Source organism: Nicotiana attenuata, unplaced genomic scaffold (genome assembly GCF_001879085.1).
Source record: "Nicotiana attenuata strain UT unplaced genomic scaffold, NIATTr2, whole genome shotgun sequence".
NCBI lineage: Eukaryota > Viridiplantae > Streptophyta > Magnoliopsida > Solanales > Solanaceae > Nicotiana > Nicotiana attenuata.
Window position 1 is genome coordinate 82,206 of NW_017673935.1, and position 18,221 is coordinate 100,426.

General features: G+C 35.1%; 2 protein-coding genes across 2 annotated transcripts; one reads left to right on the forward strand and one right to left on the reverse strand.

The window, feature by feature from the left end:
* Window positions 1–3,479: 3,479 nt before the first annotated feature.
* LOC109217660 (probable carbohydrate esterase At4g34215) lies at window positions 3,480–5,347 on the forward strand. Its single transcript, XM_019381925.1, has 3 exons — window positions 3,480–3,811; window positions 4,006–4,198; window positions 5,150–5,347. Exons 1-3 carry the CDS (start codon window positions 3,480–3,482, stop codon window positions 5,345–5,347), a joined length of 723 nt encoding a protein of 240 aa, XP_019237470.1.
* Window positions 5,348–10,324: 4,977 nt separating this feature from the next.
* On the reverse strand, window positions 10,325–17,907 carry LOC109217661 (ATP synthase subunit O, mitochondrial-like). Its single transcript, XM_019381926.1, has 6 exons — window positions 17,683–17,907; window positions 17,092–17,139; window positions 15,325–15,568; window positions 11,541–11,653; window positions 10,850–10,936; window positions 10,325–10,761 (listed from the first exon to the last, which is right to left on the reverse strand). The coding sequence occupies exons 1-6, from the start codon at window positions 17,785–17,787 to the stop codon at window positions 10,642–10,644; spliced, it is 717 nt and encodes a 238-aa protein (XP_019237471.1). The 5' UTR covers window positions 17,788–17,907; the 3' UTR covers window positions 10,325–10,641.
* Between the last annotated feature and the right edge of the window lie 314 nt (window positions 17,908–18,221).

Sequence of the window (18,221 nt, forward strand, 5' to 3'; positions counted from 1 at the left end):
ATTATCCCCGGTCCATGTAACCCGAAAAGTTTGATTAATGTATTTTTGCAACCTTTGATTGATGAGCTAAAACAATTGTGATATGATGGTGTTGAAACATGTTAGTTTGTATGGGTCCACCAAATCATAGAGTACTTGGTCCTCTACAAGTTTCTGCTGAGGGTACTTAATAAAGCAGTAAGTAAATGAGGCAGAGGATTTTCTACGTGGAAAAATCCAGCACAAGGAGATAAAAAAAACCACGACCTACCTTGTAGGCTTTTAATTCACTAACTTGTAATCTTACCTATTACAAGCCACTTTACAATACTCCCTATTTTAAAGACTTTAAACTAACTTGTGGTACCTTTACCACAAGCCACTTTGTGACTATCCTAGTTACAAAGGATTTTTCTAACTTGTGGTGTTGTCACTACAAGCCACTTTGTAACCCTACGATTACAAAGACTTTTCTTTATGACTAAATCTAGCCACAACCTAAACTCAATGAGTCTGAGGATTTACAAGAGGATTCCTAATCAGTAAACTTCTAAGTAAGAGATTTAGGAGATATTGTAAGTGCAATAACAAGGTTACAACTCAACTAGGACAACAATAATCAATCGTTTAGGAACTGGTCCGTGGTGGCGTTCAACCTTGTTCTTCAAGCTTGAGAGAATAATCTTTTCTATTTTTGCTTGATGCTTGAGTAAAAAGAAACTGAAACCCATTTGTGATGTTTTGTATAAAAGCCCCTTTGGTACAACTCGATCACATCACTTGAAATGATGTGAGTACTTTGGTTAGAGAATGAGTGGGCTGTCAGCATATTGCAGTGTGGCAGAAATAGTGCCAGCAGTCACTTCAATTTCAGCTGTGTCCAAATGACTTTGTGCTGCTATATAGGAACCGCAGGAGCATCAGGTCCTTGTTTGGTTCCTAGCTCCTGTATGTGTAGCAATTCAACTTTTACTGGAGTCCATTGAAGTTTGCAGCAATCCTGAGTAGATCAGGTTCCCTAATTGGTTCTTCCAAGAAAGTCTGTTAGATCATCAAAATATAAGGCAAGAGTATTTAAGATCTATCAGCACATCTACTCCTTAAGCATTTTTCTTCAAGGTAACCAGTGGACCATCAGCGATAATATCCCATAGCACATAGTCCTCTCCTTGAATGGGATCTCTCGTTATGTTCTTCCACCAAGAGTAGTATTGGCCATTAAAGGGTGGTGGCCTAGCAGTTTGATTGCCCTTCCCAATTTTCAGGTGGTGCACTCATCTTGATCTTCTCCTAAGGTGTTAGCCTCTTCAAGGATAACCCGCTCTGATACCAATTGTTGTTTTATACTTCAATACCATACAAGAGGGGGGGTGCTTTGTGTGGTGTCCAATTTTTTACGTGCACAGATTATAGAAGGACTTGGTTCTTCTACGTGTTCCTTACACTGCAGTTGCGGAATAATAAATGCAAAAAGTAAAGAACTCAAGTATTTTTACATGGAATACACCCGGCTCAAAAGGTAAAAAAACCATGACCTACTACCTAGTAGGATTTTCTCCAAACACTTCACTACAACTCTGAGCCAGCAACAAAATTTACAAACTCTTGCAAACCTAAGGATTAACTCTTACCCTTATAGCAACCAGCCACAGGTTGTTGTGACTGCTTCAAGTTGACTCTAACTTGAACAATACAACTCGAGTTTACAACCTCTTGCAAACCTAAGGATTAACTCTAACCCTTATAGCAACACGCCACAGGGTGTTGGGGCTACTTCAAGTTAACTCTAACTTGAATCATACAACTCAGGTACCTAGTACAATTTGCTTCTAAGAAAGCTGAAAGGTATAACTCAAAATGCCTACTACACTTTGAACTAGAAAGAAAAAAAGACACATAAAACTCTTGATGCAATTTGTTCTTCAATCTGGTTCGTGTAGCTTCAGGATCGCACTCTTAAAACTCACAAGAATTGCTCACGAAATGCCTTGCTATTTTGCTCTCAATTCGTGGTTAACTTCAGTATGTGTGCATCTGTAAAAGAAAACAATACTGATATATATAGAGTTAGTTAATAAAGATTAACTAGAGTTCTAATGCTTTACTCTTCCTTGGTGGAAGAGTTCTAGTTATCTTCAACTTCTAACTCTTTCCTTATCTTGGATAGAGTTCTCTTCAAGTAAGGAGTCATGCTCCTTATCAAATATACAACCATTTTGTTCAGGGAATATCATATATAACCACTTATACTTATCCCTTTCACGTATATGCCTTTTGCTTGATTCTGTCTGTCACCTGTGTACACTGTCCATAAACCTGGTTCATGCTTGAGTTCCTTTGTCAATCATCAAAACAAACTTACTGGACAACAAATATATACATTATCAATGATAATAAGATTGTTCCAAATGGTAAATCAACTTTTTTACACAATGCTTCTTGCACCTTTTTGCCTGAGTTCTCGACCAATGCATTATGCACCCAATACCTTTTTCATTTAATGAATGCTTGTTAACTAATTACAAATACAGTCAAAACCTCTCAATAACTGCCTGTTTTGATATTTTTTAGTTGTTATAGTGAAGTGTTGTTTTATATGACATATTCTATAATATAATATAATATAAGAATTGATACCGAGAAAAACTTAATTTTTATAGTGAATGAATGTTATATAAGGATGTTGTCTGACTGTAATTCATTTTCTTTGGTTTCAATGGCATTAATTTCCTATATATCTCTACGGTTCTATCATATGTTAGATGTTAACAAAATACTATACTATGAAGATGGAAATACCTGAAACATTTAAATATTTTCTATACTAGAGAGAAACAAAATTACTAGTAAAATATAAAACTACGTAATGCGAAAGGTAAATTAAAACAGATGCAAAATAGGAGTATTATCAAACATGGTAGTATACCGTCTTTCTTATCTGTTTCACACATATTAATTAGTTCTCATTTGAATTTGATTTTTCAAAGAGCATAACTAGATTCTCTTATAAATCATATTAATTTTATTTATTAAAATATTTTTCCTACTAGGTAACAAGAATCAACTACAGGAATGTATTTTTAGGACAAGAATTCACTATGATGATTTTTTTTAATCTCTTTCCTTTTAGTGTTTGTTTCTAGAATTGGAAAGTCAATTGGCAATAGAAATCACAACGCTTTATGACTGCTTTCCAATTCCTTTTTGGAGATTGAATTAAAATTATGTACTTCTTTGGCCTCCTGCAATAAAACAAGGTTGTTAAATCCAACAAGTATATACTAATCAAAAGCCTCCCCCTTTCTCATCCCCTTTTTTAATCAGTTTCCAAGGGAAATAAAATTAAATCCATTGTATTAAATTTTCTTTTCTTGATTAATTTTTTTTTCTTTGGTGCTTGAATTTATCATAAATATTAAATGATGCAATCAAAAGTTAGATATGAGAGATTAATTTTTCACTTAATACTTTTCGTGCTTTTTGTATATATTCTATGGGTTATGAATTGTACAATATTCGAAACTAAGCACAAAAAACAAATATTCATACTAACCGGACAAAGTAACATGGCTGGACGAGGAGGGGTCGTTGACAAAGTTTGGGATAGCTATGTACCACCGGAATGTCGTCGGAATCCGGCCATCCTCCGGCTAAACGGAAACTCAATATGGGAAGTAGCCCAAGAGCCTCTACATTATGACATTGACTTGAACAAGACTTGTGGGATAGGGCCAACTATGGTGTTTGCCAATGATATCTTGGAGAAAGACCCCGAATTTGGGATCATAGGTTTAGTCCCTTGCGCGGCTGGAGGGACGAGCATCGATAAATGGTCACAGGTTCCAGGTACACATCTTATCTCGCTTTAATATATATTGGATACATCAGATGTAGCTCGTTCATTTGAACCCATTGATTTCAACTTGAATCACGTATAGTTATAGAAGAAAGAAAAATTACGTTATATATAATGAAATACATCTAATAAGATTATACTCATTCAGAATCACCGACTTCTTTGTGAAGGTTATACAATGAGATGGTTAAAAGAGCGAGAATAGCGGTGCATGGTGGTGGAACAATTAGAGCAATTCTTTGGTATCAAGGGGAAAGAGATACATTAACTTGGGAAGAAGCAAAGTCTTACAAGAGCAAATTGGAGAAACTTTTTCAGGACTTGCGTAGTGATTTGAACTCTCCATTGCTTCCTATTTTTCAGGTATAAATTTATCTTCCTTGTTCACTTAATAATTAATATTTAATATAATAACCCTTTTTTGCTTTTACATGATGCTTTGAATCTTACAAAAATTAATGATCTACCATAATGGAAATTGAAAAATAGTAATTTTAACTACCAAAATCATTGTATCACAATGAGCAAGACAACTTTAGCAGGAATATTAATATATATTTTGACTAATTTGTGGAATTTGATTAGTGCTTTTGAATGTTGTTCTCTTTGTTTCCTCAAATTGATATGTTAACATCTGCAAATGGACCACGTACAAGTTACAACGTAGAATCTGTTATGTAAGTTGTACATTAGTGAAAAATATTATATGAAAGACAATTAATATCCACGTTATGTCGTTATCTTTCAACTTACAAAGGTTGATGGCTATAATTATGATGATTGTGGTATTAGGTGATAGTTGAGAGTAGTAAAAGTGGAGCTTATGTTTAAAAAAAAAATTAGGCTAGAGAAAATCATAAAGAAGCGTTAGTTGTGAAATAAATTCTTTTTTCCCTTATTGTAAACCAGAAAATAATTTCTTGCGAAGACATTTACCAGAATCAGTCTAAACGAAATTTTGGCCAGTTTTAATAGTTTTTCTTCCACATAATCGTGTAATTCACATAAATTTTAAATTCCTTTTTTTTTTAAGGAAGAGAGAATTCATGAGAGTTACTATCATTTAACAGTAGCCTTAGAATTACGGTGATATTTTCTTTCTTTTAAGTGATTACATTTAGCATTCAATGTATATTCAAGAACTAGTAATCGTGAAGACTGAAGAGTGAAATATTCATGTGAAATTATTATCCATTTCATTGTTAATTTACTACCAAAATTTAATATTACATAAATTTTCTTTCTTTTTTTTTACCAAATTTGCCTATTTATGTCTATTTTAATTTTTATTGATTTTTTTATATAATTGAATAGGTAGCCCTAGCTTCTGGACAAGGACCCTTTATTGAGGGGGTGAGAGAAGCCCAGCTTGGAATTAACCTTCCCAATGTAATAACTGTAGATGCTTTGGGCCTACCTTTGGAGAAAGATGGGCTACACCTTAGTACTCCAGCCCAAGTTCAACATGGATATAAATTGGCTGATGCATTTTTAAAAGAGAAATATAGTTAAAATATCATGGTATAGCCAGTTTTCACATTGGTCAATGAAAAATAGCCAGCGTTTATCAAGTCAATGAAAAATAACCACTATTTTGCTGCAACAGGGACCGGTCCAGTATAATATACGGGAATTCTGGTGCATTTGTGTACGAACTCCAGCATATTATGCTGGACCGGTATACTTTGCTAACTCCTGTAAAATTTGCGGGAGACTGGAGCACCAGTGCTCCAAACTCTAGTATATTATATTGGACAATGATACTTGCTGGAACTCCCGTAAAATTTGCGGGAGTTCCAGCATAACTATGCTGGAACTCCCGCAAAATATATGCTTGAACTCCCGTAAAATTTGCGGGCGTATTTTTCCGGATTTTGAACAGTGTTTTCGCTCAGATTTAAAGTGGCTAAATTTCGATGACTTTTGAAACTTGGCTATTTTTCAACGACCAGTGGTAAATCTGGCTATTTTTGAAATGGCTGAGCACTTCTTCAAAATATTTTAAGAAAATATTAGTGCTGTTTACTTATTACATAAATGGAAGATTTTGTTTACACTAATAGCATTTAACTGTAGGTTTTAAAAATAAATGAAGACTCACTCATTGAGGAATCTATTTTGAACCTTATTAACGTATACTTTGTTGCAAAACCCCCCCCCCCCCCCCCCCACAAACACAAGCCCCACACCCGTTCTCTTCATTTTTTTTTGCTAATTAAGCATCCAGCTTCTTTTCTTACTACTTTGTTTCTTATTTCTCCCGCCCCTCAATTGTTGCCCTTTGTGCTTAAAAAAATTGAGTGTACTTGTGCCATTTATATAATTAATATTGCTAATACATAAATACTAGAATCATTATGTAAATATACCAGAATTTTTTTCTAAATAAATTCATAAACACGGATGCAATATACATGATACAACTATTATTTGTATAATTAAAATGCTAGAATTATCCCATAATATTTAATAAAGTTATCCATTATTATACCTTTTATATAATTAAATATTAATGATAAATGCAATGTACTAAGAATCAATTCTAGTGAAAGTCATATTCTTGCGATTAACAAATTGGCAGCTTATTAACTATAGAAAGCATAAACCTATAATGCTGGACCAATCCCATTAAAATATAGGGATTACTAATTAATGGTAATCCACATATCTTTTAAGGTCTTCCCACAATTTTCTCTCCCCCATTTAATGTTGTGTACCTTAAAACCCTCACTTTCTCCTTTTTGTTAAATACTTTTACCGTAATAAATTTTTCTTACCCTAAATCCTTTCCTTTTGCGCCTATTCAATCCAGCTTTTGTCTTCAATTTATTCCTTATATCGTTTCTCCTTCAAGTAACTAATTTTAAATCTATTTTTATACTTATACATAGTATATTAAATTTAATTATTCATTGTATTGTATAATTATTAAAAACAAGATGAATAATGATGGTATATATTAATATATTACTAGTATATCTAAATGGCATATATAGATTATACGGAGAAGGGTCAAAAATGTCCCTGAACTATTGATAAAGGTCTTAAAATACCCTCCATCCACCTATTAGTCTAAAAATACCCTTCCATTCACTTTTTTAGTTCACTTATGTCCTTTGACCGTTAGGTCAATGTTGAATTTAAAAAATAATTATTTAAATTCCATGTGGCAACTTCTTATTTGTCGAAATTAAAACATCTAACCTATTAATTAGAAAGACCCGCTCATATCTACCCATTTTTTGGATTTACATGTGTTCATTTTCTTGTTAATCTCATGTATAGCATTATCATCGAATAAAGGTTCATGACCAAATTAAACAAACAAGAAAAGCCTGGCGAATGAGCCAATAATTTTCTTTACAATAATGTGAGATGGAAAACTAGGGGTAGTCCAGTATAAGATATCTTCCAAACAATCACTTTAAGATCTTTTCGTTATGTGAAAATGTTTAAATTAAACTCATCTTAAATATAATGCAATTTTTGTCTATCATATAAATTGAACTGGATGCCATAACAAGAGAAAGAAATTCACGTAGTAAATTTGAGTCTATATGTTCACTGCGACTTCCATGGAGCTTTTGTTCCATGGAGTTTCATAGAAGTGGGGCCTCTTTTTTTAGTTGAACTTTTTGTTCGGGTTGGGTTAGTATTTGAAGCGGGCTAGTACTAAAAACTGATAGATACAGGTGGGTCTTTCTAATAGGTTAGATGTTTTAATTTTGGCCAATAAGAAGTAGCCACGTGAAATTTAAATAATAATTATTNTAAGTGACTGAAACAATTTTTTAAGCAAGTGCTGAAACAGGGGTTTACAAACCGAACCAAAAACCTCACCAAATCGAAAAGTCAAATCAAACTGATTACAAAAACCGACTTGGTTTGGTTGGTTTGATTTGGTTTGGTATTAGAGTTAAAAAAAAAAACCGAACCAAACCCGACATATAAATATATAATTTTTATATATACTTTTAAGATTTTATATAGAATTTTCTTTAAAAAATGTCTAGAAATATTTGGGATTCTCTTGCGGGATATAAATTTTAATAGAATATGAAGTGTTCCATATTTATTGACCTTAAATAATGGGTTGTATGATCACTTTCTTATCAAATGTTACTGAAATACGTCTATCTCTTTGTTCTTCCATATTCATATCATACGTTAAGATCCATTAAATTCTTATATCTTTTTCGAATGTGAAGTGGTTATTAATATTTAGGTATCATATTGATTTTTATGTTTAATTACTAAATTCGGTTAACCTGAAAGTGTATATCAACGAAAAATTTTTGTCAGGCGACTAAAAAAAATAACTATTATGTGCTACTAATCCCATAAGAATATTTTAATCGATAATATGTTTGTCAATTTTTTATATTTTTACTAAATAGATATTTACTTATCAAATATTTAACAAAGTAAGATTGAATATTATGTAAGTAACAAAAAACCCCGAAAATCCGAAAAACTCGACAAAATCGAACCAATCCGAACCGATATAGTTGGTTTGGTTTGATTTTGATAAAAATCGAACCAACCCGGTCCATGTACACCCCTAATTATAATGGTATACGTTATGAAGCTTATAATATAATATTATTAGTGTGGTATTTGTATTATCTGTCTATACGTAGTATATAATTCTTTTAACATATAGTTGCTTAATGCATGAACATATACGATGTATATTCAAAATATATTAAATTTAATAAGTCAATTAACTGTATATTTATTGAATTATTGTATATATATATACCTCATATATACTACCTCAAGGATAAACCAGTAACACTACAACTCCATCAGACACAGCCTTCACCACCGTACCAATCAATCTTCAAAAACACCATTCAGCACATTATTTTTTTAAGGAGAAGAAACAAGAAGGAAGCAAAATGAAGAATAAAACTAAAAAAACGAGAAACATACAAAATCAACTTCAATAGCCACTAATATCTAAAATAGCTTTTCATTTGATCAAAACATGTATTGACGAAGAATAAATAACGATCAAGATCTACTGATCCACATTAATAGTGTTTTGATATGCTACCAGAAAAATCATACTGATTTCTGGTTGGTAACAACATAGCAGTCAAGTAGTGCAAAGATTAATGGAGATGTGGCTTAGGGTTGCAAGAAGAGAGATAAGAAATTAGGTTGAGGGTTGATAAATATGGTGATAAGAATAAAAATGGATCCCGTGATTTGTGCAGTTAATTTATTACTTTGAAACATAATTTTGTATTAAGCTAATAATGTAAAAAAAAAAAAAAAAAAAAGTGCTATTTATGGAATAAACTAGAAGTGATTCTATTTTTCTAAATAATTTTAATTAAAGGATCAAGCGTGTAAAAAACTCTTTCTTTTTTACCAACTTCTTCATCCTTTTCATCTTTCTTGGTGATCTTAAAGATATCGCTAAAACAAGGAAAAATTTGATCTTGTTTCTTACTGTTGTTTACAAGGGCGGGAAAATATTTAACATATACTAAAACATCTTTACAATCACCCTTGAGTCGAACGATCGATCGTGCTTCTTCGACTAGCTTAGAGTCAAGAGCTTCCCCTCTTCCTCCTAAGCAAGTAAGAATCAGCTGCCCCGCTTCGGATAGAGGTATAGGTAGCAAGTCTAATCCTTTCCTCGGGTCCCGGGCTAGTTCATCCTCCGAATGAGGAGGGAAATTCAAATCAATAGGTGATTGCCCCGAAGAGCTTGATGGGCCAGAAGCTCCAGACGAAGACATCATACAATATCCAAATAAATAATCCCAAGTAGAATGAGACGTGCACCCCCTCTCCCATCCAATACGCAATTTCAATCTATCTCTTAATCTTTTCTATCTCTTAAGCTTAGTAGTTAATTCGATTTGATGTAAATATTGGGTGTGATTGATTTTCTCTTACTTCCTCAACTCTTAAGAATAAATTGATCATGATTTCGAATGGCAAAAGATGAGAGAGTCCACAAACTTACTTGGTAATAATCACTTCTGTAAAATAAGAAAAAGGAGGTGGATTTTGTAACAAATAGCATTGCGTTTTACGGAGCACTTCCTCCGGAGGCCAAAACAAAAGATTATGAATTTGCAAATCTCAATATAAAAAAAGGACGGTGCAAATCTCAAAAAGGACATAATAGAGGGGTGCAAAATACAATGGACCCAAAAAAATCCTCATCAAGGTTTTCCTTTGGAAGATTCAAATGTATGAGTAGGGCTGTGCACGGATCGGATCGGATTTAGCACATTTCGAATCGAACGTCGAATTCTAAAAAATGCAATCCAAATTAATATCGAATTGGATCTAATTTTAAAGTTTGGATCAGATCGGATTTTCAAATTTCGGATCAGATTATTATGTCTCAAAGTTGCGGACTCATATGTATATTTTCTTTGTAAAAGAGGCAATACAGTAAGAAAAATTCACGTTTCTACAATTATGAGAGTACTATGGTGCCAATATAGCTAAATCCATCAATTGTAAAGGTAATAACTTGAAGGAAAATGTAAAATAAGTACTAACTATCCGAAATTAAAGTTTAGTATTTATACATGCCCTAATAATTTCGAATTTCGGATCGTATTAAAATTATATCAATCCGAATCCGAGCCGAAATCCAAAATCCGAAATTGAACGGATGGGTTCAGATTTCGGATATCCGATCCACATGAACAGCCCTATATGAGTATGCTTTTATTTGCAAGAAACAGAAGAACATAGTATGAAAATGAAAGAGGATGTTCATCTTCAGCTAAAACCACAACAGGGTTTAATAACTAGAACGGGCTTTGACGCGATCAGAAGTTGAGAGGTTCCTTCAAGAGTCTCTCCATCTGGCGTGCCCTAGTCCTTATTGACATGTCAAAAACTTTCTGCCCAAATTCTATCACAAGCCCACCAAGAATGCTAGGATCAATCTGTAACAAAAAATGAAAATAACATCATAAGCAGATGCTATCTTTATTGTTAAGAATTTACCAAATAATTATCAGTATCATAATGTACCTTCTGTTCGATGTTCACCTTCTTCCCTTTTCCCATCACGTCTTGCAATGTCTCCTTCAATTCTTTCTCCTCTTCGGGAGGAAGAGGCTGGGTAAAGAAAACAAAAGATACAATAATCAGACATTTAACTACGAGAAAATAACAAACTACGACAATCAGATAAAGTAACATATACAGACTACTGCCAGAATTAAAATCTTGTATCAAATACAGAAGTTAACCACCCCAATCCCGCAGGGTGCAAGAGAGCCGAGCAAGTAAGAAAGAATTCAACTCAAAGCATCAAGCATTTAATCATTGAAATTAATGAAGGGTCCCGACAAATAATGACTATACACATTGAAATATTAGAATAGAACTAGCCATGGTAGAATAGAATTGGATGTCATTTTGTAGTCACATTAAAAGTGCAGATATATTGACTTTGAAGCAAACTGCAGTGACCCTATCTTTCTGCAGTAGAAAAGAGTTGCTTCACAACAATCTTTCAAGAGTCACCATACGCAGTTTATAAGCAATCCATACTGCTTTCATCCTCCTAATTTGAGTTTCAGTTACTCTTCAAAGAACCATTAAATAAATACCATGCCGAAAACATAGTTGATAGCCTTGCCAAATTATATATGAAAAGACCGAATGACAAGGATCTAAATTCGAAATCAAACTTTTAGTTCAGAATAGGTTAACTTACAATAACAGTTGTTACAGTGGCTTTAAGCTCCCCCCTGTGTGCCATGGTTAACTCGGCAAACCTTTTTGCTATGGCATCAATATGTTTCAGCCTCCCATTTTCGGCCAAAACAACTAGAAATACACAGGTGAAAGAGAATGTCAGACAAATATAAATTGAACATAAACAGAAGGAGAATACTACCCAAGCAGACTAATAAAGCTCAAACACACATGCTTAGATACTGCATGACAATAAAAAACAAAGAGATGAACGATGAAATCTTAGTGGTTGTGAAAGTCTGCTCTTTATATCAAACATAGCAACCACTGAGAAAAGGCAATAGTAAGCCAAAATTCTGCCAAAAAAAATATAACTTAGCAGCTTATCCTTAATCATCCTAATGTACACTACCGGGACACTGCTAACCTCCAAGCACCTCCACAGAACCTCTCTCGGGACTTTAACGTACGCTTTTTCTTCTTTTTTTTTTCTTTTTTTTTTTTTTTGATTTGCACCGGGTGTCCGAGTCTCTAAGCCCCGACTAATCCCGGGGGTGCACAGGCCCTCGGCAAGGAGTTTCCCGCAAGTGCACCACGGTTAATTCAGGTTTTACCCAGTCCGATGGCCCTCAGAAATTGTTTGCACCCAGTGGGTTTCGAACTTGAGACCTTGAAAGGGAGCAAACCCCAAGGCTCAAGTCAATTGTACAAGACCTTTAACGTACGCTTTTTCAAGGTCAACGAACACCATATGTAAGTCCTTCTTACTCTCCCTATACTACTCCATTAATCTCCTCACCAAATGGATAGCTTCCGTCGTCAAACGACCCGGCATGAATCTGAACTGGTTTTTGGAAATAGACACGCTCTTCCTCACTCTGGCTTCCACCACCCTCTCCAAAACTTCATAGCGTGGCTCAACAGCTTTATAACCATGTAGTTGTTGCAATTTTGGATATCGCCCTTGTTCTTGTACAATGGAACCATCATATTGGAGCGAGGTAGATGAAGTGGAGGCTCGCATCCGGTGTTCTATGTGATAGGAATGTGCCACCTAAACTTAAGGGTAAATTTTACAAAGTGGTGGTTCGACCAACCCTGTTGTATGGGGCGGAGTGATGGTCAGTCAAGAGCTCTCATGTGCAGAAGATGAAAGTAGCAGAAATGAGGATGTTGAGATGGATGTATGGGTGTACCAGGAGAGATAAAATTAGGAATGAAGTTATTCGGAACAAAGTAGGAGTGGCCTCCATGGAGGACAAGATGCGGGAGTCAAGGCAGAGATGGTTCGGGCATGTTAAGAGGAGAAGCATTGACGCTCCTGTTAGGTGTGTGAGGTTGACCATGGCGGATTTGAGAAGAGATCGAGGCAGACCTAAGAAGTACTGGAGAGAGGTGATTAGGCATGACATGACGCGACTTTAGCTCACTGAGGACATGACCCTTGATAGGAGAGTGTGGAGGTCGAAGATTAGAATAGAAGGTTAGTAGGTAGTTGAGAGTTTCCCCCTTTCTTACCAGTAGTACTAGTAGCAAACATGTACATGTTGTCTAGTTTGTTTCAGTTATCGTATTCCCCTGTTGTTACTATATTGGTACTACTTATCCCCCCCCCCCCCTTCTCCCCTTTATTTCTTTCTTTTTCTTCTTCTTTTTCCCACCTCTGCTGCTTGTTCTTCTTCTCCTCCCTACCTTTCTGAGTCGAGGGTCTATTGGAAACAGCCTCTCTACCTTCACTAGGTAGGGGTAAGGTTTGCGTACACACTACCCTCCTCAGACCCCACATGTGGGAATATAATGGGTTTGTTGTTGTTGTTGTTGTTTGCTGCCAATGTGATAAGTGACAAGGAGGAAGAACCATTCCTGAAGCAATGACAAAGTAGGGAAAAAGTGGAAATTCCCAAGTAACTAGAAAGCCACAAATGACAAACAGATACCAGAATAAAAAGAAAAGTTCAAAATAATTGTACTTGCAGTATTGGCTTGAGGAAAGCATGATATGGACAAGGGTTAATATAAATAAGTTGTAAAGTTTGCAAATTAGCATAGGGGCAGTACAGGGATTCTGAATGATGATGGACCAATTTCTACCACATTTAGTAGAAATGATCAAGGTCAAGACTGTAGTTGACATTATTGTTTGGTTACCTCATATACGTTTTGCACAACTAAATAAATCTAAAATAAGTATAATAAAATACCCACATGCAGCTTAGCATTTAGGAATAAGAAAGGGATTGAGAATGCATATGGTTATACCACTATATCTAAAAAAATATTGCCATAAAAATCACTCTACCACAGTTGTAGTTCAATGTGAGACTATTCTTCTAATACACACGAATCCTACTAAATAAATTTTTTTATAAGGTAAATTGTATTAATCAAAAGCGAAACTCCCGTATACAAAAGTATACCAAAAAGTAAAGAATTTACATCAGAACATGATTCTCTATAAATGACGCCCAATCTTCTATACAAGTAGGGGCTATATAAGTGCACCAAAAAGCGATCAATGATAAAAGACTATTCTTAAGATGTGAAAAAGAAGACTCAATCCCCTCAAAAGCTCTCCTATTTCTCTCCCCCAAACTATCCACATGAGAGCTAACGGTGCAAACTTCCACACCTTTTGCCTTCTTCTACGAAAATCGACCCAGCTATATAACATTTCCTTTATAGTGCTTGGCATCATCCCATTGAACACCAAAAAGATTCAGGATTGCCCTCCACAAACCCGAGGACATTGGGCAATGCAACAAAAGATGATCAACTTCTTCCCCTAAGCTTTTACACATGTAGCACCAACTAACAAGTGTAATTCCTCTCTTTCGCAGATTTTCCGCAGTCAAGATCACTCCCCTCGCCGCTAGCCATGCAAAAAAGCACACCTTCGTGGGCGCCTTAGGAATCCAGATCAAGGAGTATGGAAAAGTGACCTCCCCTATCACTAACATACTTTGGTAAAAGGACTTTACGGTGAGCAAACCATCGCCACGCAACCCCCATCTCCAAGAATCACAAGATGGTTGGGGCATGTCTTGCCATATAGTAGTGCCAACAAATCTTGGATGTTCCTTCTACATGAGAGGTCCCACCCTGTAGGTGATGTTGCCATTGAAGGCTTCCCAATTCTTCATGATGCTCCTCCACATGCCACACCCGAAAGGTGTTGTGATCGCCTTGGCCCTCCAACCCCCTCCCGCGGAATCGTACTTTTCTACTATGACCTCCCTCCATAGAGCATGCTCTTCTACCCCGAATCTCCACAATCCTACTAAATAAATTAAAAGAATATATCTTCTGGATTGTCTTGTTTGGCTCAAGCATTAATCTGAAGGGGTACAATGTTGAAGGGGTGAAACTACAAATCTACAATGCGAATTTCCTGAAGATATACAACAAACCTAATCACAACTTACAAAGTAAAAGAGAACACCTGAACTAATAACAGGGAAAGCCTCAGTTTCCAGTATGAGGAGATGACCACGCAGCTAGGAAAATAAATTCAAACAAATAGTGACATCAAAGAAGAATTTATAATTTGCTAGTTAGATTAACATCGATCAAAGGAACCTGCATCCTATGAAACAGAATATAGATACCAAATTGATATGAATCTTCGAGTTACCAAAACAACCAATCGACCGGGATCAAAATCTTGAAGCAGAATCTAATTTCAAAAAATGAGATTCTGTTTATTTATGGAATCTCTACTTGTTATCTAAAACTACAAAATCTCAAGTTCAAAAAAATGGAAAAGTAGTATTTTTTTCAGAAATAACTATATAATTTTATCATACCCAAAAAGTTCCTTGTGAGATCTCCAAATTTAGCATTTGCACAGATGTCACTTATGGCCTTCACTCTTGTATCTGTAGGCACAGAGAGATCCTTCATAAACTGAGAAAATTTAGGACTTTTCTTTGAAGCCTCAATAAGGTCCAAAATCTCGGACTCGACCTTCTCCAATGCACTAGCTTTTACAGCTGCGATGTACAATGCTGAGGCATAATTTCCAGAAACCCCATACATCGTCACAGGAACCTAAAACATCATAGAAGCAAAAGATGTTAACAGATATAAGACTTGTATTCCTTGCTTTGGTAAAAGTATTCATTTCTTAGCATCTCTTAGGTTGAAGACAATATGAAAGTTGTACATATCTATATAATATAGAAAGAAGATAAGAGAGAAAGAAAGATTCTTTCGTTTATCTTATTGTGCTATCTCACGTAGTAATTATCTTTTTCAATTGGCAGAGATGGCTGAGTGGACTAAAGCGGCGAATTGCTAATCCGTTGTACGAGTTAATCGTACCGAGGGTTCGAATCCCTCTCTTTCCACCGGGGACTTGATTTTCTTTTTCAAATTTTGAAATCCTTTGTTCTCATTCTTAGTTAAATGTGTGGAATAGACCAAATCATTAAAAAAATTGAAAATCAAGCAAGGAAAAGCCCTTTTTATTTTATTCTTCACGTCCGGGATTACGTCCGGGGTCATTAGATAGGAATCCAAAGATAAAGAGAAACAAAAAATATCAGTAAACAAAGAGTTCTTCAAGTGACAGAGATTGATACGTATTTTGAATTTAAACTTAAATTTACAAACAGGAAGAGAGATGAGCAATCAAAACACATTTGAGATAAATGAGGCAAAATATAACAAAAGGGACTTTCGACATTCCGTACAATTGGTAAGAATGAACTGGTCCAAGACATAAATAATTGACAGGAGAACAAGGATGTTTTGAACTTTATAATAATCAACCCCGACAACCATAGTATTCTACAACAATAATGAGAAGATTGGCGTTGATTCTCTATCAACCAATAATGTGGGATTATTAACATGGTCAAAAATTGACTTCTACTCTTGAAATAATCCACACCATTGCTGCCGCTGAGCACTTCTGTAAACACTTTTCAGAAAGTATACCAGTTCTATGACAGACTTATTGGACTTGGCAGCAAAAAGACAAAAACAACCGCCAGGAGCACATGGGAGAAAAGCATTAGATCATGCTATCCATTGCCAAAGGAATCGCCAAATGAAGGCATTAATTTAACAGAAATGAGCAGCGTGCCAAAAAAAAGTTCATCCTTCATTTGAAGGAAAGGTCAGTACTTTTACATGTGAGATACTTTATCCTATTAATACAAGTGAGCTCAATATTTGCTAGTTCAGATGAATTCTAACCAATAGACACCAAGTTGGTGTCAAATGACAATATACAGTGTGGATTTACATCCAACCTTCAAAAAGAAAGGGGTTGAATTTTGCTTGAAGATATCGATAACTTCTCTAATAAATTCAAGAAAGGCCGAAGGGCTCCAACTTAGATTTGAAATCAAAGATGCAGATACCAATTTGAGGATTTGATGTACCCAATTGGTTCAATATTCATTTAATTCAGGGTAGGAATGCTATGCTTTTGGCAGCAATAAGTGGCATATTGAAGGATTCAACTTGAAACTTCAGAACATTCACCACACTCAAGTAAGAAAAAACTATCTCAGAAACAAATATCGAACACACAAATACAACTACAATCTCATAGGATTACTAACCTTAACTTTTTGCTCTTTGGCTGGGGCAGTAGCATAATTCCTTGATAACTGCAAAAAAAATGACAACCATATATTAAAAAAATAAATAAAACAGGCCACTTTACCAGATTGCAACAGAATGGACACTTTTAATAGTCCTGTGAAAAGAAAAGCGATTCAGCAAAACTTCAAATTGGATGTGCTTATGCAATGTGCACATCCAAAGATTTCTTTTTTCAATTTGTTCGTGTGTCAATAAAACAGAACTACCAATGGTTCCAACAGGATATTCAATACGAGAATCGCACCAAAATAGTCGACCCTAAGCTGCAAAGATAAATCTATTTCCTTCAATATCATTTTCAATTTCAAAAGAACGAAAAAAACAACTACACAGGTTTCCACGTACTACGGTTTGTTCTGACTGCATATATATAACCCAATAACAACATTTAGCCATTTCATATAAATAAATAAAAAAACTAATTTCAAGTCAAAATCATTTCAAGAATCTAAAATCAACATACAGATCAAAGAAAAACCCAGCAAATAAAAACAAATCAGAAATATCAAAGACCAAAATTAGGTCTCATATCTGATAACAATGAATACCTCAGGATTGGAAAGGAGGGCGGGATGAAGAGCGGATCTTGAATCGGAGTAAAGGGCTTTGCGGAGGAGAGGGAGCGCGGATCTAACTCGCCCTGCCATTGCCATCAAAAGAGAATCTTTTCTTCGACGCCGGTTTGTTTCACCAGAGATTAATGGGATTTGTAGTGTTGAAAATGGCTGAGGGTTAGGGGTAGAGAGTCTCGAGGAGACTGTGATTTTACTGGCTCAACATTTCAGAACTTGTAACCTAAGAGGGCATAGGATTTCTATACTACCACTGGCATTCAGTGACACGTGTACCTATTTTTTGTTTTTTGGTTTCTGTTTTTTGGGCATTAAGGTTGTAACTATTATAAATATATTATATTATGGATGTTCATACTCCGTTGTAAATAAGCTTCCTGAAGAAGTTTATTCATATGGGGCTCCGCCGTAAATATGTTTATCTATTTAGTACTCTATTGGAAATAAGCCTCCTGAAGAAGCTTATCACTTCGGTACCCGATTATGGATAAACATTACCCCCGGTAGAAGATTAT

What these genes read in the sequence shown, in the direction of transcription:
- LOC109217661 (XM_019381926.1), bottom strand. Translation starts at nt 17,787, where the DNA reads ATGGCAATGGCAGGGCGAGTTAGATCCGCGCTCCCTCTCCTCCGCAAA. An exon ending in CCAAAGAGCAAAAAGTTAAG is followed by an intron (nt 15,569 to 17,091) that starts GTTAGTAATCCT and finishes ATGATGTTTTAG; the next exon opens with GTTCCTGTGACGATGTATGG. An exon ending in CCACTGTAACAACTGTTATT is followed by an intron (nt 10,937 to 11,540) that starts GTAAGTTAACCT and finishes TTCTTTACCCAG; the next exon opens with CCTCTTCCTCCCGAAGAGGA.
- LOC109217660 (XM_019381925.1), top strand. Translation starts at nt 3,480, where the DNA reads ATGAATTGTACAATATTCGAAACTAAGCACAAAAAACAAATATTCATA. An exon ending in GGGACGAGCATCGATAAATG is followed by an intron (nt 3,812 to 4,005) that starts GTCACAGGTTCC and finishes TTCTTTGTGAAG; the next exon opens with GTTATACAATGAGATGGTTA. An exon ending in CATTGCTTCCTATTTTTCAG is followed by an intron (nt 4,199 to 5,149) that starts GTATAAATTTAT and finishes ATAATTGAATAG; the next exon opens with GTAGCCCTAGCTTCTGGACA.